This window comes from Camponotus floridanus, unplaced genomic scaffold (assembly GCF_003227725.1).
Source record: "Camponotus floridanus strain SB8 unplaced genomic scaffold, Cflo_v7.5 scaffold7, whole genome shotgun sequence".
In the NCBI taxonomy this organism is placed as follows: domain Eukaryota; kingdom Metazoa; phylum Arthropoda; class Insecta; order Hymenoptera; family Formicidae; genus Camponotus; species Camponotus floridanus.
In genome coordinates, this window is record NW_020229838.1 from 4,144,235 (window position 1) to 4,167,865 (window position 23,631).

Sequence of the window (23,631 nt, forward strand, 5' to 3'; positions counted from 1 at the left end):
CATATAATATATATTTGAAACGATATATTTCGTGGCAAGCAAAAATCGTTAAAAATTGTTTATTCATTGATAGCAGAGTTTTAGATGCTTTGCAAATATACATGAAGAATATATTTGCCACTACAATAATGTTTCAATTAAAATCATTCGTCAAATTACACGAAAGAAATAATATATAATTTATTCAATATGATTAATTCAGCATAATTATTCAAATAATAGCTTGCTTGAATTTATTTTAATCAATTTAATTTCTTCTGAAAATTAAACAACTGACAAAAACAATCTCTATCGATAAAATTGATTGATTTTCAATTTATTTATTTGGCAGACATATTTATACAATATTGTGTTAGTTAAATAGCACAAAAATTAGTTATGTATTTCACGAGAATAGATAATTACGACTTATCGCATATAGTTAAATAATAACAGGCGGCCTTGATAACAGTAACAGTCAGTTGGCATTTAATACAGCGCGCTGTTTTGTTACTCGCTGTTTTTAGTTTTTGTCACAACTTTTGCAATTTTATAGTATAATTATCGTTGTAACAATGTCCTCAATTTCTTATGTTTAAGAAAGAAAGAGAGATATCGTGTAATATAATATTTATATATATAACATATATGCATATAATATTTATCGCATATAAATGCGCACCAAACTTGATTAAAAGCTTTGATATCATATCTTCATTTTTATCATTTTTTATATACAATGTGATTTATAAATTTCAAAATGTAAAAAATTATAAAAACAAAATAATATATATATATATATATATATATATATATATATATATTATTTTGTCCGCTCAAACAATGGTTGTTTAAATCTTCTAAAGTAATTTAATAATATTGATTTGAGATAATCATAAAAATAATAACATGATACACACATACACACACACACATATACATATATATATATATATATATATATATATATATATATATATAACATATATGTGTGTGTGTAACAATAAATCATCAATCATTTGTTTATCAATTATTAATAATAATATCAATTAAAAAAACCATTTTTCTTTTAATAAAAAATTGCAATTTTGCAATATGGTAATTTAAAAGAGGAAAACAAATTGATTCTTTCTTTTTTATTTTTCGCATTATTATTTGGGGGAACAAATTATTTGTTTTTGTATAGATTGATTTGATTTTACGTAAAAAAAGGAATATCTTATCGGCATCGATAAAATATTGCAGCAAATTATTAAAGAACGGAAAAAGTTAATTATAAGCACGACAGAAGATACATAAGCGCTTACGCACTGGTATGCCTCTGATTTGTTGAAAGAGGTGGGAGCACGTGCTATTGCTGCGAACACATCGAGAAAGCATACGATATATTAGTCTCTGTCGGACTCGCGAGATCGGTCGTCGCGTCAGCAGCGGATTTTTCAATCGTCCAGACTCTACGATTAATAAATCAGCTGATGGTCGTCATGGCAAGACACACGGTATGTTGTCCAATGGCACATTAAGCCTATTGTTTTCTCGTTTTCAGATTCTCAATAAAATGGATTTGTTTTTTTTGTTCATTTTATGATCATCATATTATCGTTAGATGGAGAAATTTATAAAGTACATTTAGATAAAATAGAGAAATTTTTCTAAAACTTTATGCTTGTAATATGCTTTCGGATTTTCTTCAAAAGATATAAAGAGGGAAATTCATAATAAATGGACGAAACAGCGCGAAATGAATCACTTTGTAACATAAATGCGGCAATTTTCCTCATTATATCACCGCTATTCCTTCCTTTCACTCTAAAAGATCTTTGATTGTGAATTATTGGTTGAAATGCCATGCTTGTTAATTATTGGTTAAAATGCCATGCCTGTGAATTATTAATTAAAAATTGCCATGCTATATTAGACTATATATATCGGAATATAATATATAATTTTTAATGAAATTTATTAATTTGAATTTCGAAAAGTTGAAAAAAATAATACTAATTACAAGTTACAGATTACTAAAGAAATTTAAAATTTATTTTATTAAACTGTAAATATTATTGCGAGAAACGATAGCTACTTAGAATTAACGATAGTTGTAAGAAATCAAAGATATAAATATTATGATATCTTTTTTTGAAATTTTCAAAGCACTTAATTTAGCCATTGCTGAATTCATTCATTTTTGCGTTTAAGAGGTAACTGATAAAATAAATATCGATCTACCGAAATTTTTGCAATTTTCCACGTGGCTTTTATCCGACTTACTTTTGTTTCGATTTTGTTCATGGGACAGGCGCGAGTATCCTGATATATCAAATCGATAAGTTCGTAAGAGCACTTTTCGTCAGATGTAAGCCACGGATGGAAAAGTTTCGAGGGTTCGAACTGTCAAGAAAGAGAGAGAGATTTATCGCTTTCCATCTAAGCTTTTCCCCATTCCGTTTCTTCGTCTAAGGAAGTATACGATAATATGTTCGAAGTATTAACTTATTCTAATATTAAGTTATTTTTGTCCTTCCGATATTCCGACCATCAATTTCACTATGGATTTGTTACATCAATACTAACTGATTTTAATTTTATTATTTAAATAAATTTTTCCATTTTTAAATTTTTCCTTTTTTTAAATAAAGCTGATTGGTAATTATAGAAAAAAGAAAATTGCCAATTTTAATTTAATTAATAATATCGACAGTTTGTTTTTTAACATCAAAAAGAAGAGTAATTTACTAAATTGAATCTTTTTTAATATTAAAAAGATTGGTCAATGTTTTATATTCATAATTCAAACTTCAATTTTAGAAGATAAAAAAGCAGAAAATAATCTTTCTCCTTTCATTTTTCTCTCTATCTCTTTTTTTCGTTTTTCATCAAAATAATGTTATGGAAAAGATATGTAGGTTAATAATCTATAGCGCAATTTTTCCTAATTATCGCAAATCAAAATTAAAAATTCGAAAGTGAAGATATGAAAGGCAGTTGGAAATTTGTGCGATAATCATTTAATTTCATGATAATCATTTTGTGACTTTTTGTTGATTTCTAGTCTAAATATTATCAAGATGATTTATATATTCAGCATTTAAAAATTGTAAATATCGCGATCGTTTGATCCACTTTCATCTTTGTTTTTATTACCCTACATCTTCTTTTTGTCGTTGAGTCATTTTTCAGATCTCTCTTATGTGTATGTATTATTCTTTTATTTACATTTTAGAGACTAGTCACAATAGAAAATATCTATGCAAAAATATCATAAAAGTTTTAATAGTATTATATCCTTGACACACAATTCAAATTTTTTTAGATTCTTGGACTTCTTATACTGTGCAATTATCTAATCATCATCGGCCAATCACGGACAAGTAGGTCGATTCATATAATATATATTTTGCATAATCAATTTATTTTAACTCGATAAATCTTCAATTATTTTTAATTATCAATGATAAAAATATTGTGAGAACTTCAATAAATTTTAATGATGTTAATCATATTAATCGTTTAGATTTTTTTTGTTAAACGTATATGTTTAGTTGCACATATCAATGGGACCAACATTCGCACTAAAAATGATGATCAAGTCACTAAGAAACCATTTACTCTGGAAGAGATTTATCTTCAACTTTACTATAGCTTCGGCTTCAATGGCACGTGGATCTCCGATAGAGAAATTATGATTACAGATATTGTTAACAGCAATATTACTATTTATGATGTAGTAACAAAGGAGAATAAACGAATTTTTGATGGATCAAAATGGCCAGTAAGGATGTTTTATAATGTAATTTAATCTCGGAGAGACTTCAACCTGTTGATATTTCATTATCATCGAGATATTATGATAAAAATGGAATAAAATATACTTTACGAGTTGCTAAAGTTAGCTATAAAAATATAATTTTCTCTCAATACTTGAAACAAGTTCTTTATATTAATTTATATAGATAATGTTATTTTGATACTTCTCAAAATAAAACAGCTATATTTATATTATAGATCAGGATATTATCCCCATATTTATATCTATAATCTATAAATAATACATGCTTTTAATAAAATTCAATGTTAAAACTGTTTTAGCTACCATACAAATTTATGTCGGCAACCTTCTCGGCTGACAAACAATACATTCTGTTTGGTTACAATGTTAAACAAGTGAGTGATTAATTATTTAATATGTTTTCGTTTAAATTTGGATAATTCTAAGATAAATAATTTGCGCAGGTATTCAGACATACGACCGTCAGAAATTATGTAGTATACGACGTAAACCGCAGGTAAATTTATTCGTTTATATTTTTATAACACATATTTATGTTGGCGAAAATATTAATAATTAATATTAATTTCGAATTGATTGCGAAAATTGAATGAAAATTGAATGCGCGGTTTACGACAAATTTTTAAATTTTATACTTCTAAATAAAAAAATAACAAAATAAATGCATAAATTTTAGATAGAGACAACTTAATTATCTTTATAATAAATAGATTCATTAATATTTGTCTTTGGGCGCTTTCTCTTTTAAATATAATTCGCTCATTATTGGGATCTAAGAATTTTAATTTGCTTCTCTCTTCGCGGTATAGAATATATAAGATGTCTTAAATTATACATAAACAACAATACGATATTAAATGTATATTTTTTAGTTTAAGTGTGTCATTAAAATAAATGGAAAAATTTAGACATTTATCTTTGCAATCATAACTGTTGGGTTGACATAGCTGTTTATACGTTAGAATAATATAAAAATTTATATAACACTTACACCTGTTTTCCATCTTACGCCTGTCGGCTCTTTATTTTTTATTGCGACAATGAAATATTTTTAATTAAATTTCCCATATATTTGCAGTACATATAGCGAAATCGCGGATGAAGCTCCTATCGTATTGGCATTATGGTCACCGATCGGCAATGATTTGGTTTACGTTCATGATAACGATATCTATCACATGATTTTCAATCACGAGCAGACTATAGTTCGTAGATTAACGAAAAGCGGTAAATTTGGTGTCATTTATAATGGAGTTCCGGATTGGGTATATGAAGGTAATCATCTTAATAAAAATAAATATGTAGCATAAATATACAAATAAATATACTTTACAATAAATAATGTTTGTTAAAAAAAGAATTATGCATTACGAAGTAAACGAGCTTCTATATTAATAAAATAATTAATAACACTAGATTATAAATAACATGAGTAATTGTAAATGTTAATTGCAGAGGAAGTACTTAGATCTGCAGTCGCAATGTGGTATTCGCCGGATGGACGGTATCTAGCTTTTGCAACTTTTAACGATACCGTAGTAAAAGACATGGCATACTTTTATTACGGTGTTCCTGGTTCTTTTGAGGATCAATATCCTACTCAAGTAAAGCTAAAATATCCCAAGGTGAGATTTTACTTCAAGAGAGAAGGGGGAGAGAAAGGGGAAGGGGAGAATTTTCTAAAATCTATATATTCAAAGTATTATTCAATTATCTCTCAGCTATATATTTTCAGGTAGGTACGCCTAATCCAGAAGTTTTTTTGTCAGTAATCGATTTAAGTAATCAATCATCGAAAGCAATTGTTTTGGAAGCGCCCGTTGATGTGATTGGCAGGCAAGTTTATAATAATTTTAATATTAATAACGAGCGTTTCTCTCGTCCACGTATCTTTAAATAGAGATTAATCATATATTATATTGATAAGAGATTGATTAATTTATTTCTACTTGAATTTCTTTCGCAGCGATAATATTTTATTTACTGCAAGTTGGTGGGACACAACACATGTAATCGTGACATGGACAAACCGCGTGCAAAATCAATCTCTATTGATCATGTATGATACGCAGGGTATTAGTAAACCGATTTTACACGACGAGGAGATCGAGGGTTGGCTTCAGCCAAATCGCCCCATAAGAGCCGGTGATTATGCGTTACTGTTACAATGGAAGGATTCTGGCACTAATGCCGGTAAATTTCGACATATAGTCAGGTAAAGCCAAACAACTTGGACAAATCCATCTCCATGGGTCAATGAAAAGATATAATTTTTTCAAAATATTTCGTGCCATTTTTTATTACTTAAATTTTTAATGCACCTCGATATCTGCTGGAATTTAAATGATTTGGATTTTAATGATTTTTATTGACTTGAAGATGTATCAAAAATTTTTTCAATTCAATTTCTATCAATTTTTCTCTCGTAATCCAACATTTATGTTATATCGTCAGATATGAGTTCGAAAGTGGCCGATTCGTTTCATCGGTAGATCTAACGCCCGGTCCCTCCGAGGTACATTCCATTTTGGCCGTCGATTCGCTTAGAGGCAAAGTTTACTACCTCGCTACAGCACCGGGTGAACCGACCCAGAGGAATTTGTATTCGGTACCTTTGGATGCGAGCCAGAAACCAACTTGCATATCCTGCGAACTACTTACGCCGGAAGGTGAGTACTCGAAATCACGAATGTCGCGAATACGATCGGGTGGAGAGAGAGAGGAAGAGAGAGGAAACGGGGAGAAACGCGATGTCTATCATTTTTCTCATCATGCTTTTAATGTGATGAGCTTGCGCTATATGCCAATGTGATAACCTTACATATTTCACGAGAACGTTCAGTAACATGGGAATATTTTATTCAAGATATTTCTCGTAAAATATTTCCTACATATATACAAGGAAAACACGGAGACTTGGTGAATTTTAATTTCCAATTGTCCCTCTTATTTAAGTTTGCGTCCGATTTTTAAACAAGATCAATAATGTTTAAGCAGATATAGATGAAGGAGAAATTGTGCAACATATTATCGATAGCACTCGTATAATTTCTCCATAGGCACGTAGGTACATGTTCCAATTAAAACGCAAAAGTCCATCGGGAGTAATCTCACCCGATGAAAGCTGCAAGTCGCTCTCATGAATATTTAACGTATATGTGCATGGATGTATAGTGTCGGCAAGATTTACGCAAAACTTTCAAACGCGAGTAGTGACGATGATGTAATTTAGGACCTACGCCCTACACTCCCTTCGAAGATCGCAATTCTCTTCTCATATTTCTACAGCACGCGGAAAATGCACCAAGTCTGCAAATTCAAATAAGAATTTTCAAATTTTCCCGTATGAACTTGGCACCGACTTATCTTCTCGTTGTTATGCGAGAAGATTTGGAAGATCTCAACTTAATGCGCGAGACGTCGCGTGAAACGAGGGACTGAAATATTACTTTTTGCACAAGTTTTTCCGGCTATTGGCGGCAGCTGCGTTATCTGCGTTCCTCTGCGCTATCGTAAAGGAGATTAATTCGTTCGACTATTTGGGCCGAAAAATCTACCTCTATGAGAGATCCGATATGTTCGGCCGATATATCCGTTAAAATAGATGTTTGAAATTTATTACAACTACTAGTGAGAAAAGTATTATAGAAAGTGCAGAAATTTATGTCTCCTTTTATATTTTCGTTTCATAGAGTTTATATCGTGTCAGTAAGTAGAATTTTATGCACGTTTTATATTAGTTTACGATATTACTCTCACATTATTATTTATGTGCACGTATATACTTATATATATTTATCCGAAAATGAAAGCCAAATTTTTAAATACGTGAACATCAAAATGAGGAGAATTGAAAAGGATTTCCGTAAATGAATGTTTTTATTATGTCGAATAGAAAACGAAAAATTTTTCGCAACTATAACGAAGCTATAACTAGCTATAAAGATGCCGGTAAAAAATCTAATGATTAAAATGTTGCAGGTAATAAATGCACGTATGCAACTGCAGCTTTTTCAAGCCGCAGATCATATTATGCTTTCACCTGTTCCGGGCCTGATCCAACTGCAATAACAATTAACGACAGAAATCATCGGCCAATCTTGACTTGGAACACTAATTCATTGATAAGACAACTTTTGTCACAACGATTGATGCCGCAACAAAGAGATTTCAGTGTAACTGTAAATGGCTATAATTCTAGAGTCAGATTGTTATTGCCGCCGAATTTCGATGAAAATAAATCATATCCCTTGTTGGTATATGTGTGAGTATACTCAGATTTTTTGACTTTTTTAAAAAATAAAATTACAATTATTTCGATTTTACGCGGAGGACATAAAAGCGTTGTCGTTAAATTATTATTGCTATATTACGCATAAAATGTGAAAATAATTAAATTTTTTCAATGTAATTATATATTATTCAATATTATGGAAAAATGTATTTTAATAGTAAATCATTTTATTATCAAATATGTGTATAAATATTATGTTATATGTTCCGTTTCGTTTAATTCGAATGTAAAATCTTTATGATATTTCGTATTGTGAAAAGTTTAATTTTCAAGATTTTGAAAAATTTTATTTATAAAAAATAATAAATTTTGAAAAGAGCAAAGTTGTAAAAATTAGATCGATATTACAGTGTTTGATTAAAACAATGTCTGCCTACATACATATCGTTAATAATGGCGTAACAGTGTAATTACACCGGCATATACTATGATTGATCGGCATGCAAAAGGACTCGATTCGCAATTTCCATTTAAAATTAGAATAACCTTTGATCGAGTCTGTTTGTTCGGTCGATTCATGTTAAAGTTGCTTTCGCAACGATCAATTACCTTTAATGACTCTTATATTTTTTCTCTTTTTTTTCTTTAAGAAGCATTTGTCACGTATCGAGTGCATAATTTACTTACAAATTTATACTATTCCTTTGTGGCATAAAGTGGGATAAAATTGCGTCATTTATCACGAAGAAGCTCTTTGCTTCTTATGTATAATAATATATACATATATATGTATGTGTAAAATTTTAGTTTAAAAAAAAAATAATCATTTGAAAATATTTATTTCGCAGATACGGCGGTCCAAACACAGTTAGGATCACTGATAATGTTAAATACGACTATGAGTATTATCTAACAACTAACAAACACGTAATCTACGCGTGGATCGACGGACGAGGCTCAGCCTTCAAGGGCAGCAAGATGCTCTTCGAGATATATAGAAATATAGGAACTGTAGAGATCGAAGATACAATCGCTGTTACTAAGTGAGTAATGTATACATTGTTGGTAATTACGCTATTATTTCATTTTCGAGCAATTTCATTTTGCAAACACCGACATAAATATTTTTCGTCATGTTTCAGAGCTCTACAGAACAAGTACAAGTGGATCGATGCGAATAGGACTGGTTTATGGGGTTGGAGTTACGGTGGTTTTACCAGCGGCATGGTACTTGCAACAGATACAGCCTCTGTGTTCAAATGCGGCATATCTGTTGCGCCTGTAACTTCATGGATTTATTACGGTTATTATAAATTCGTCATTTTTAATATGAATACAAGAGAGAGGAAAAATAATCTACTAACTTTTAATCTTAACAATCTTTCTTTGATTTAATAATCGAGCATTATTGGCGTATCTCTTCAAAATCTGATTTGTTACAGATTCTATTTACACGGAACGATTTATGGGATTGCCGACTCCCGAGGACAATCTTGCCGGTTACAATCGCACGGACATCACACGACAAGTAGAAGGAATAAGAGGCAAAAAATATATGTTAATACATGGTACCGGGGACGATAACGTGCACTACCAGCAAGCGATGGCGCTCGCCAAGTCGTTGGAACATAATGACATCCTGTTCGAACAGATCACGTACACGGACGAGGCGCATAGTCTCGAGCACGTGTCCCCTCATTTCTATCACACGATGGACAAATTTTGGAACAAATGCTTTGGCTTGAGCAGTGCTCCTTGACCTAAACTCGTTTTTAGATTCACTGGAAAAGAATTATTCGTAGCAATAAATTCAATTGTACTAATGCCAGATTTTTGTAATATAAAAGAAGAATAGTGTTGAAGGAGAGAATTTAAAATCTATTAAGATAATTACATTCGAATTTGTGGAAAAATTTACAGCGCATAATATACTTGTACTAATGTTAATAATGTGAGCTTGTCGTTACAATTGAAGGCGGATCTTGTTTCAATATAATCTTGAAGATATCGATGGCAGCAATAAAAGGGATAATAAGTATATTTATGAGCAAAGTGAGTGTTGATCATTTTTTTTGTCTGAGATAGACGAAATATAAAAAAAGGATTTGTTTTAATAATAATGAAAAATTTTATATTCATATATAATAAATATTATATAAACATGTAGAAACATATTATACAGGGTGAGTCTGATAAAATGTTCACCGTGTTTTTTCTCGAAAACGGTAAGAGAACGGTCATCAAAGTATGTACCCCTACTTATCCTATAACTTTTATAATGGATGTCTTCTACCTATCTCTTACCGTTTTCGAGAAAAACAAGGTGGACGTTTTATCAGACCCTGTATAGTAGTATAAATATGTTATATATTTATTTAATTATATTATATAAATAAATGTCTTAAAGAAAGTTACATTTTTGCAACGACTATTTATTGATGCCATCAATATCTTTGTCAGAAGATTAAATTTGTTTGTATATAACATTTTTATGACAGGAAACGATATTATATTTTATTTAATATATATATATATATATATTGTTAAATTTATTCCAGCATATATAATCGCTACTCTTCGTAACCTCGATAACTAAATCTAAAAACTTTTTTACGTGTAAATAGTACGCCAAAGTTCCTAAAATTAGTGCCAAATATAAATAGAGAGAATTAACAATTATTAATTGCTTCTGACTTTAAACTCTACTGCTTACGAGTAAATTTTACTCGTATCATACTTTCACGATTTTTTATTGTTTAAAATATGTTCCTTTTATTTGGTTTAAAGAAGAAGTTTTTAAAGAAGATTAAATTAAATCTATAACCTCATAGAATACAAAAAATACAAAGAGAATCTGTTCTTAATATTATTAAATATATATAAGTTTTATTATTAAATTTCACTAGATGTATATGTATCTTTCAGTGTAATAGTTATAATTATTATTCTGTAAGCAAAATAATGTAACGTTGTCAATTTTTTTTTAGACAAAATTCAGCTACATTTCTGGTTTCACCTATAGATTTTAAACCGATCTTGTTATACCAGTGACCTGGATTTTCATATTGTCGATCAGAAAAAAAACAAATTATTCTTTGCTGTTATTCCTTTATGCACAAGGCAGAATATCCATACACAATACACATTTTGCTCTTGCATCTTCTGACAATCATGTTTTTGTTCACGTAGTTCGCCTATCCAATTCGATCAGTTAGTCTGAGCAAAGGGACTTTTGGAAAATTTAATCATCCTATCCATCGTATCCGCGGATCTTGTGTGCCGAAGATGGGCGAATTTTCGAGGCAACTTGGCTCGCTGACCTGGAATGTTCGACAGTTGGGAGAAAAATGTTTGTTCAAACATCCAAGCGAGTTTCCACCGAGTTCATGACTCTTTTCGGTCAGTGAAGATTAAGAAGAACATTCGATGGAGGATCGTCAATTTCAAATCGTTATTTTTTCGACATTGCCTAATCGAAGTCTTAAATTTATTAACATTGATGCGTCAATTTTTCTCTTATAAATATCTTTATTAACTATACTATTCCCGCAGCATTTGTAAATGTGTGTGTGTCTGTGCGTGCGTGTGTGCGCGTGTGCATAAAGATGATTAAAAACGAGTATTTCATTATCGATAAATATAGATAATAAAACGAAATATATTATTATTATTATCGCGATACACAATATTAATGCAACGTTAATTTGTATCTCTCGCGTAATAATGTTAATAATGGCAGACGTAACACGAAATTGACATTCATTCTCTCATATGTGATCAAATCAAATCACCGAGATTTTAAAGAGATAATATTAAAGATATCAAAAACATTGATTTCGATGTGAAATGAAATGATATCTCATTTGCACGCATACCGATTTCGATGGTGCTTTAATAACTGAAGAACATTTTGGAGAGATTGCCTTGGCACGCAAATCTACAAAATATGATAAGCAATTCCATTTATTTAGATATGTCTTGATATTATTCTTTTTCATTTGAATGGTGATGGTCAGATAGATTCGTCGAAATTTTTAATCTTACATCTATTTTAAATACTTGGAAACGATCCAAACTTCAGATGCTGATTGATTGATTAACTAACAATATTTTGTCACGTTTTTAAACTTTTCTAAACGATTGATAAAAAATTATGATTGTGAAATTCATTATAAAATAATTTCAAAGAGATTACGAAATAAGATGAAATTGCATAATAAATTATAAAATAACTGAAATGAAAGAAAAGAAGAAGAGAACAAACTTATCGCAAATTTATCGCTAGTGCAGAAATTCCCACGAAAGTAGAGTTCGTAAGACTTGCTTTTAAGATTGAATTGTGACGAGTCCGAAGCAGAGGAAACTACATTCGGTTCGCGACAAGTAGAGCCTAAACAAAAGGAACGCAGCCTATTTTCCGTACTAGAGGAATCTGTAGGAGAGAAACGATGTTGCGTGGGAGGCGTTTGGCGTGCTAGCCATTGTCGCGGTCATGCAGTTCTCGCGAGCAAAAACAATGCCACGCGTCGTCATCGATCCCGCCCAGCCGCTTTTCATGGTCCGTAAATGCTATCGGCGACGCGGATAGCGATCTTCGACCACCAGACAAATGGAGCGCGAGTATACCCGTCCAAGTATAATGAGATGCAACCCTACCCCCGCCAAAAGTTTCGCAAGGAATGAACGGAGACAAGTGGCGCAGTCGAGAAGTGGGCTGGGAGAAACGACAAGAGAACGAAGCGATGATCTAATTTGATATCTTTAAAGTAATTTTCTTCTCTATTTTAGTCCGATGAAAGTGTTTCGACAATAAAAATAACGACGATAACAATCGCGAAAAATTGCGATATTTAATTCAAATCCGAATGTTAAACGAATTTATGTCAGCACTTATCAACTAAGAAAAATTATTCTTCTTTAAGAAAAATTATTCTTCTTCATCGATAATATTATCAATAATAGTGCGCCCATACGATTTATCCTTCGAATGGTATTCATAGAAAGTGAACAGCTATGCAGATTTAAATGGTAAGCGATTGAATGTCTCTTCGTTTCGCTATTGAAGATTCTTGTTACTATGAAAATGTTGCGTTAATGCGCCTTTGAATAAAAATGTGATTGACAAGCGAGAAGACAGAATGAGGGGAGAAAATCCATTTCTGCCTATCTGTAACGCGTGCGAATGGCTTTTGTGAAAAGAGTCAATTGTTAAGCGGAAGTGTCAAAGCCGTTCGGAAAACGAAACATAGCGTACAGTTTATTTTTCGTTTAACAATACGATTTTGAAAAAAAATTGACAATATGATTTTGAAAAAAATTGTTTTGGTGTGTAAATTTTCGTTATTGAAATTTTGTATCCATTATTAAACATTATTAAAAACTATTAATTTAAATCGAAAAGGAAAAATATGATTATGTAACACAGAGGAAGAAGATGTACAATATAGTTTAATTTTTAAATTATTAATTATCAAATTATTTTTTAAAAGGTTTACTGTAGTATTAAATGGTTTTTCATATTATTAGTTATCCATAATAACATTTACAATTTGTTCGTCAATTATTTCCCCGATTTTATATTTTTTTACATTGTTGCATATAAAGGAGATCGAGGTAAAATATAATTTAGTTTATTGCAGCATCAATATATTTCATTTTCATTGTAGTTACACATGTTTCCTAAAATGTCTGTTATTCCCGAGACAATTCAAATTTTATACAGAAATTCCCACCGCGATGATCGTTGCATAATCGACCTACAGCCATCGCTTGAAATGTCACCGGGGTAAAGTTCTCTCACCGACCGCGCATCCGTTCCGGATCTACTTGGAATTTGCCGCAGATCGAAACTGCATTTCGATCGAACCCGTGAGACGAATTTCCGCCAGTGTGACCTCTTGAGAGCTCGTTATTGTCCTTTGTGTGCTCGATGCCATTCTCAAATTTATCGTGTAGGACGTGAGACTCACCCCGTGAGGATAGCAACGTTATCAAGAGCGATCTATGATATCATTTCTATGATTGCAAAATGCACGAAATCGAGATGAAAACGGTAAACTTTTTATCTCGCCGAAATAAATTGTGTAGTAGTAATAATATATACAGTCAAATCTGGTTAAATGAGATCGCAAGGGACAGCTCATTTGACCCCACTTAAAGAGGTGTCTCACTTATCCAATTTCTCAATTATTTAGGTTCGAAACGCGTATATTTCACTTATAGAGGTAATTATTAAATAAAAATACGTACATAAATTAAGTATTCAAATAAACTTATTATGCAAATAAGCACTATGTCGTTACACAAAAAATATCTGTCATTTTCGATAACGCCATACACAACGTTGCAATGGAAAAACGATAATAATCTTAGTTACAGAGGTTTTCTATGGGGATCGTCTCAGTTATAGAAATAATAATTGCTATGAATTGCTAAATATCAGCCTCGGTTAAAGAGGTTGGGTATTCCTATTTACAGAGGTTTTTTGATGCAAAAATGTTAGGATCTCAGAAATAGTCTCAATAATAGAGATTTCCCTCTTATCCAGGTCCCACTTAACCACAGGTTGGACTGTACATACACACACACTATTTTTTAAAGCAAACTTTTGGAGGAGAGATAAATACATGTATCCGTGCGCGCATATGTGTACATGTATATGTGCAATAACAAATAATAAATAAAGGAAACAGAATTAAGAGGTATTCTCATCCGCATTTTATCTTAATTTTCAGAAGACTCGATTTTATCCTAATTTTCAGAAAACTCGAAACATCTCTTTTAGCTTAATTTATCCAAATAAATTCTGTCGCCTGTTATTTCGCGTCGTTATAAAGCGCATTAATAAAATTCTCTTGAAAGAAAAATTGGCAGAGCTTATCGTGTGACTTATCTGACGATCGAGTAGGTGTCTTGCGAGAAACAATCAAGGTCTTATGATCGCGAGCGAAAAGTTTCCTGAACGATTAATCTCTTACCTGCCGACCCTGGCCCTTGAAACGGAAAGGTTTCCGGAGTCAAGGACGCGCATGCAACGTTTCTTGTTCCGCCAATCGATATTCCTTGAATAAGGTTAGACTGCGGTGGCTTTTCATTTTACGTGACTATGAAGGGAGGTCTCGTACTGTAAACTACGTCGACCTCGACACGATCTTGGGTGGTACCGCGTGATAATACGCAATATCTTGCCGAGCCTTCTGACTACCAGCAAGGATACGTCCGAAATATGCATTCTACTATTTTCGTCATCGCCATTATGGCATCATAATAACGTTCTCGCGTGTTGTCAAGACCTTCGAACGCTGTATATTTATCCAAGATTGCCAACGTTCGTCGGTGATACCCGAAAAAGATGACGACAAGAAATTCCGTGCTCCGAGATTGTTTAAATTCTTTAGAAGCGCGCAAAAATTTCATGGCTCATTTTTACTATGGTATTACTGGTACGCACGACTTATGGCGTGCGCCCTACGTCGAGTTTGTCTTCGCTACTTTATGAATTTACGGAATGAACAGACGCGACGTTTATACGAGCTCCGCGCGCAGCCTTGGGAACAAGGTGCGTAGAATAACAAGATGTACGACGACGAGATCACGAGAAATATTTTATAACGCCCCGGCCTTATATTCGAATCTCTTCTTTATATCTCTGCGAACGTGAATCTTTAAACAATAGTTTATCTTTTTACGTAGGAAAGAGGAAAGCGATATCGCGACGTTTTCGAATATGAGCTGCTCGTCAGTTTCTATCAATTTATTTAAATAAAATACACTGAGAAGCGTGTAATGCGAATTCTATTAGAAAAATTCCACCCATTCTGCAGTTAAATAAGCACGGAGAACTCAATTCTGTTTCCCTTATCCGCAAACGTTTACTTCAGCACAGCGTTGCTTGGGGTAAGCGGAAAATACAAGAAAGAAATAGGGTGGGCAGAAAAGAGAAAATCGCGCACAGATCTCTGAGCTAGAAGATGGATAAGATAAATCTCGTGAAAGTCGATTCGTCCGAAATAAAAATGCTGTCTAGATTGGATCACTCACAATCGGTATAAATGAAACTGTGAGATCGCTCGATGTAACAGAAACGATGAACATGTTATTTGGAAAATTATAAAACAACGTGGTTAATGATCGATTAAAATCAACGCTTTCTGCAATTTTACTCTTTTTACTCATTCTATTTGCTCTTTACACTTTCATTATCGAGTCTCTTTCAGTGTTATTATCAAATAAATCTCAGAATTGCATTACATATTTATCTTTAATTGTTGGGTGTAGCTATATGCACTCAAAATATTCGATAATGAAGCGAAGGAAAGGAATAAACAAGGGAAGGAGCAAGGAAAAGAATTAATAATGGCGTGCGATTTGATACATTTTATGCTGAAAGATGGTGCGACTGCATGAAGAACGGTAGAGCATTTGTCGACCTGCATCTTGAAACTTTACAATTTTCAAGGAAACGCAATTTGCGGTTACGTGAAAAACTGGACGATATTATTTCCGGGTTTGGTTCACGACTACGTTTAATTAATTCATTAAAGTCCATGCGAAAATATGCTCCCCGATTACCGCCAACACTTTCATATAATGCGAATTTTCCACGTCAATTCTAATTACACAGCGTAATTCTTCAATAAAATTACCTCACATGTAGTGGTATTTATGCGACATATTATTACGATGTCATTGTACGATATTTTAATAATCTATTATTTTTCTTTGAAGATGTACAATCTCACATCACCCTTTCTTATACATGCGCGTGCTTTTGCTACTTTGCTGCGAATAATGCATTTATTGTCTCACCCGCCAACAAATTCGTTTTAGAACATGTATACATAAATGTTCAAGTGTTTTTATTTTGTTTGATTCAAGAATATAAGCTTCTCGATAAGATCGTAAGCGATAGAATGAAGAAAAACTGCACCCTCTAACGATACAGGGTTGACTTTCGTGGTGGAACGCGACAGATGTGAAGAACGCGAGATCGTCGCGCTAGTGCAAGAATGGAGGGGAGCGCGCTGGGTGAACGAAAGGGATGAAACTCAGAATGTGGGGGTACAGATGGAAGAGGGATGGAAGATTCTGGAAGGGAAAGAGGTGAAATCATATATAACTAGTGGGAGTTGCGAAGGAAAGGGAAGGATGGAAAGCGCGGAGGGACGAAGGGATATCCAAGTGGAGGAGCGAGGGAGGAAAGGAATGTACGAAAAGCAGACAAAGATAAAGAAAGAAAGAGAGATGGAAAATTTACGGAAGAAAGGATGTGTGAGATGGATGGACAGAGAGCAATATTCGAGAGATCCGACGAAAAGGGGGATGAACGATACGAGAGAGAAAGAGAAAGAGAAAGAGAAAGAGGACTATACTGACTAAAAAGTGATGTAGATATCAATTGAGAGAAAGTGAGAGGAAGCATCGGTAAAAGCAAGAGCGAAGTAGAAAGAGATGGTAGACGCAAAAGTGGTGGGGCTGAAGATACGCGACAAAGTTTTCAATAGACGACAGAAGAGGAACAGGAATTGAAGAAGAGGGGGAATTGAGTATAAGAGAGAGAGAGAGAGAAAGAGAAGGAGAGGGACGAAAGAGGGATGCAAAGAGGAATGAGAGATTGAGGGAAAAGCGAGAAAATGAGAAATATAATCAGCAAAGGGAGAAGTCGGGTGAAATAAAAAGAGAACAACTCAACAGGAAAAAAGGGAAGAAGGATCTTCAAAAGAAGAAAAAATATAATTTCTCGAAAATCCTCGCGGAGCACACAAGTAAACACGAAAAGAGAGGGTGTACATGTGTTACGAGGAAGGAGAAAGAACCCGAAACAAACGCTGAAAGGGTTCTCCAAATTTATCCACCATCCACACGCATCCGCGGGATTGCGAAAGAAAGAGCGCGCGAGCAACGGCGACGCAGGGAGGGGAGGGCGGTTCGCGGCGGGGGTGGAAGAGCGTTACAGAGAGACGGGAAGCTAGAGAGAGACGATTCGAGCAAGAATGAGACCGAACGAGAGAGCGAGGAAGAGGGAGTACCAGGAGGCCGAGGCTGCGGCGTAGCCTCAGTGTCGGCGCAGTGGCCGGGCCATCGTGTCCTGCCTGTGCCCAGGTCTCCGTGTTCTCCTCTCCCCGTCTCTGATCCTGTCGACAGTCATACGGACTCTGCACGGTATATCGTCGTCGTCGCCGTCATCATCCAACATTACGTCTCTTCCGATCGCGAGGCTCTTCTTCCGTACCGTGTCCTGTCGCGCGTATCTCTCTTCTTCATCCCTCTTTCTTTCCCTATCTCCGTCTCTCTTTCTTCCCCTTTCTCGGTCTTCTCTTCTCGTCGAGTCGAGGATCGAACGAATCGCGGAACGACGAACGGCGTATCCGCGTATCCGATGAGAGCCGGCGCGTCGCGACGTGGTGCGACATCCGGTCAAGTCGCCTTCTCGAAAAACGCGGCTTGACTCGCTGGCGCGGGAGAGTGTCGGTACAATTATTCGCGTTACGAACGATACGCGGGGTGCGCGGCTACAAAGGAGTATCGCATAAGGTGTACACTACGGGGGTGATAGTGGAACGATACAAGTTGCTCGGAATTAACGAACGGAGGACATCCTTCACCGGGCAACAGCGGCCAGGAGGATCGAGGTGAAGAGGTGGGAGCCATGCCGCCCGGGCGAGCTTCCCTCGAGGCAGCCAGCAGGATCGTTCAGCTACCGTTTCCCTATCCTTCGAGGCTGCCTGCTCGTGTCGGTTTTTGTTGAGGTAAGAAGCCCGATAGGACTCGCAAGATTTCTAAACTCTGACACGGGATGGAAATACAATTATCTAGGATTGACATGATCCAAATCACAGTGGTTCTCTTTGAGAGATTGAGAACGTGTCTCTCTAATCAACGTAGGCCACACTGCTTGAATGGAATAAGTACTCGCAAGCAGGCATTGGCCCGCATAGATGTAAAGAATTCGATGAATGATTTAGAACTGACGTCCTTTAAAAATTGTAAGTAGCTTGAGAATTACTTACAAATTTTATAAACACCTGTATCATCTTCTCGAATAAATCTATCCCGGTAATAATGCTTATCAACGATAATTTGAGATTCTTTGCAGATGTAAGAAGCTTTTATTTATTTCTTTAAATAAATAAATAAAAACGATCGCTATTTATGCCATGAAAATATTTGTAACAAATATGGTTGGCTCTCTTTCCTATCCAATAACGAAAATTTGCATTTAAAAAAAATACTTTAGATAATGTGTACTTTAAGAGACATCATCTTCATTTTTATATAAAAAAATAAATAAATACGAATCCTCTTATTAGAGTTGTATATTTATGGAATCTTAATTTATCATTATTTAATAAATCTATTTCATAATTAATAACTTTCGTTGATCTTTAGTCGTGATTACTCGTAAGACAACTCAAGCAGCAGATTCCACGCGGCTGCTGATTAGAAGGTGCTAGCTTTGCCGTAAGAGAAAAGTCAAGCGGATTACTTTAAAACTTGGTCCCGACGTATACGTGGCTTCTTATAGAAATCGTTTGATGAGTTACATTCTCGCAAGATATTTCTATCCGATTACATAAAACGATCGTAAAATTGATAGACTCGCCAATTCTCTTCCTTCAAGATTTTTTGTAATTATTAAACATTTACAAGATAATTTAATTTTATGTTCCTATAACCGTTGCTGATTGTTTTGATATTCGGAGTATATCAATGATATATAATTTTTTTTTGTATATGTAACGTGTCATACATTCAATCCTAAACTGCTCAACTACAAATATCAATTCCTTGCTAGTTTGTTTTTTTCGTCAAATGTCATAATTTGATCATTTTGTCGACTACCATCTTCTGATGAAAATATTCGATGACTTAATGTCTAACCCGATCCTACTCATATAAAATTACATGAAAATTATCGATGGTTAATCTATAATTTCATAGAAATTTAAAAAAAATTCTCCATAAAAGTTAAAATAATTATTATTATGTGAAAGAATCTATGGAAGAATGTCATTTTGTAATATTTTTCTACTTTAATATACAATATATTAGTTTTTTCTCTTTGCGAGAAACGAATAAATTTTTCAAATAATCAAAAATCCAATGCATCTGTCGATATAATTAGTAGAAGAAATATAATATTAAGGAATCGCTTATATGTTCAATAAAGAATTTTAGAGATTTCATTTTTTACTCTTTTCTTTTTTTAAATAGTTTACATAAAATTTATTTAAAATGATTTTCTTTCTCCTTTAAAAAAGATATCTGTGGGAAAAAGAAGAATACATTCATTTTTTAATTCTTTCGAAAGAAACTCTGGCACTGATGTATAAATTTAGAGATGTGTGATTCTAAAGAAAATAAAAATTTCCATTAATTAATAATTTGCTCCTACAATATTTTAATTGTATCTGGTTACATCTTGTATTTTGTTTACATATTTTAAAAAGTAAAAAAAATATAAGACGATTATTAAAAACAAATTGATTACAAAATATTTCAAGGTATCTTCTGAAAAAAGTTCACGTTTGTAACTTTTTTTATTTTATGTGTATTTTCCAAAGCTCATAATATTTTTAAGCTCAAAATATTTTTAAAATCTGTTAAAAGAGCATCTTGACTATTATTTAAAATGCTATGTTAAAACGATATTCTACAGAGCATCGATTTTATTTATCTTTTATATATTTTTTCTCTTTATTGTGTATTTTGCAAGATTTGAAAATTGAGAAAATTTACGATTGATTTTAATCAATTAATGTGGAAAAATGTGTAATTTCGAACTTCTTGCAGTGCTGACGTGCAGCTTATACATCTCGACGGTGCTTTTGCAACAACGAGAACCGCATTAATTACTGGAAATCCAAGCATGAATCACGATGTAACGTACACAATGTGCGAGAACATGAACGTCAACCGTTCGTTATTACCGTGTACTCTAGGAATTTTGGGTGGTATACTATAGTTTCAATATCGATGAATTTTCGTTGATAGGATGTAACGCGCGCGTATTACATGATGCTACAGTTATACATCTCCGGAAACATGAAAAATGTGGCCATGTAAATTAGAATTTTTCCAAATGCATAACACATTTTAGGAAACAAAATAAATATCCGTAAAATATATACTCTTCTTCTCCTCGATATATTTGGATTCCCCTATATCGAGGATTTATTTCGCCATTATAAAAAGGAAATATTTTGGAATATAAGTGGAAAAATCTTGTTCTCCATTTTTCTTTATACAAGAAATAAATGAATAATTAAAATATGTTAAAAATATATAAAATATATAAAATATATAAATATATAAATATGTAAAAAAATATATAAAAATAGTTCATTTTATTTGTGACATTAAAATAATTTTTCCTACAATTTTTTTTTGCCTATATGCTTTAAGAGTTTTCACTTGATAGTTGGTGTAAATATTTTAGATTCATGAGTAGTATAAGTATCATTTGTCGAGATATAAAACGAGTATTTAAAAGACTTTTTAAAATAGAAAATATCTGCTAGTTTCATTGTAATTTGCGATTCCCAAGAGATTGCACAGATAGGCATGTTTTATTCTTTTCCTATTCATTTAAAACAATGGTTGTTTGTATCTTACGAACAAAAGATGAAATTGTGAAGATTGTTGTCACAAGATATTTATATCGCCAATTTTGTATTAATCTTCATTTTCTTTTATCTTTCTTTCTTTCTTTTTTGTTTTTCTTTATTAATATTTTAGTATATATTTTTACTTTTTAAACTTTATTTTTTTTCTATACAAGTTTTTAATACAAGTGAATTAAATTACGTGTGTTCCGTTTTATTGATACTTATGTAAAATTACGAATGCAAATTTGGTTAATTCGTAACGAATGTATCAATTTATCATAATAATGTTTTGATAATCATGTTATAGATACACGTATATATTTAATAAACTATCTGATTCTCTCTAAATTATAACAATGCCTTACGTTAAAATTCCCAGTTAATCGAATGACACGAGTTTTCAACTTCAGTAACCGCGTGTGGTTGACAAAGTTACTTTCGTATCGGACATTGAATCAAAATGTCAGATTCCAATACTGCCGAGCCATAATTTCTCGCGGCGGCACGCTAATTTCCTTTAACAGAATCGTTTTCGCGAATTTGGCCGTTTCTAACGATAAAGTACGGGCAGTCATTTCCGATCTATACATGTATTAATTTCCCGTTATAAGAGTATTTCCTAACTTTTCACAATTTTCCGTAAAGGATAACGTAAAAATAAATTATTTCTATTATTTTTATTCCGGAATAATTTTGCATTTGTCATGAAAATGGATTTCTTAAATAAAGTAAATAAAAAAAGAATTACTAAAATGATATCGCATCGCTAATATTACACATTACAAAAAATATCTCGGTATATATTAGGAATTTTCACGTATTTTCGTGCAAATGATAATTTGGAGCGGTATGTACTCTAATAATGCGGTATGTACTTCTAATAATAAATAGAAATTTCATGAATATCAAGAAGCAGAAATCTTTAATTTCAATTTCATGAGTCAATATATTCGATTTAGCGATTTAACTGAATTAGCCGCTATTTTTTATCACGAAGTGGGCCAATGGGTCAAATTAAAATTTGAGGATAGATGCACGCGAATATGTCAGGAGATATAAATTCTGACCTTACCACTATATCGAGCGAACAGGCCGAAAGAGTTTTTCTTTTACTAATTTTAAATTCGTGGAGTACGGAATTTCTACGGTGAAATCGTAGTGAATTAAAACTCCCAGAAATATCTAAAACACGCGCAAAAACTTACCGCGAAAAAAGAGCGAACAATAATTTGCCGTTATGAAACCGCGATCCGGTAAAAAAATAAATAATTAATTTAATTAAATAAATTCTTTCAATTTTTGAATTAATAATCGATAAAATTTTCGACAGCATGATACAAGATTGTTGAATTGTGTATCAAGAATTTTATTGCAAATTTAGTATATTTAGAAATATTATTTTTATGATAACTTTGTTTTTTTTAACTTGATATAATTTCAATGTAAATTTTAATTTTTATTTCTTGGGTCTGATATAATTTTAGCGTGGAAATGGCGCATTCTCTAGTCTCTCATTTCTCTGTGTTCTTGTATTATTATTCTTATTATTATTATCATCATCATCATCATCATCATCATCATCATCATCATCATCATTATTATTATTATCATTATTATTATTATTATTATTATTATTATTATCATTATTATTATCATTATTATCATTATTATCAGTGCGGTTTGGAGTCCGATATCGGATGGAGACGAAATCTCAGAGCTATTGATAACTGGGAAAACGGATATTTCCGGATGTTCGAGCAGGAGCAATATAGAGATAAGTTAAGAGATGAGAAAATATCCAATCAGATAGCCGAATAAAGCACTGCCTTTTGAAAACCAACAACGATCATTCATGTCCTGTTAATCTATCCGCGAAAACATAATACCGTTTAATTATCGATGATTTACTGCAAATTGCCGCGACATATCACGCATATTAATCTTCTCTCGTTCAAATATATATTTAAAATATTAATGATGTGCATTATTATCGTCAATTATATCTTTTCATGATCGAAAGCCAA

The 23,631-nt window shown here is 32.7% G+C and overlaps 2 protein-coding genes across 3 annotated transcripts in view; both read left to right on the forward strand.

Annotated features, from left to right (window-relative positions):
• Positions 1–1,245: 1,245 nt before the first annotated feature.
• LOC105251678 (venom dipeptidyl peptidase 4) lies at positions 1,246–10,495 on the forward strand. The gene is made up of 14 exons (XM_011258635.3): positions 1,246–1,478; positions 3,290–3,347; positions 3,519–3,748; positions 4,066–4,140; positions 4,210–4,262; positions 4,845–5,041; positions 5,222–5,391; positions 5,502–5,602; positions 5,733–5,981; positions 6,221–6,435; positions 7,748–8,030; positions 8,849–9,043; positions 9,143–9,303; positions 9,443–10,495. Exons 1-14 carry the CDS (start codon positions 1,455–1,457, stop codon positions 9,757–9,759), a joined length of 2,328 nt encoding a protein of 775 aa, XP_011256937.1. The 5' UTR covers positions 1,246–1,454; the 3' UTR covers positions 9,760–10,495.
• Positions 10,496–18,034: 7,539 nt separating this feature from the next.
• Positions 18,035–23,631, forward strand: part of LOC105251676 (dipeptidyl aminopeptidase-like protein 6) — a 50,396-nt gene continuing 44,799 nt past the window's right edge. For both annotated transcript variants that reach the window (XM_011258633.3, XM_011258632.3), the window contains exon 1: positions 18,035–18,748. The gene's annotated coding sequence lies outside the window, so the exon portion shown is untranslated. The remainder of the gene's footprint in view (positions 18,749–23,631) is intronic.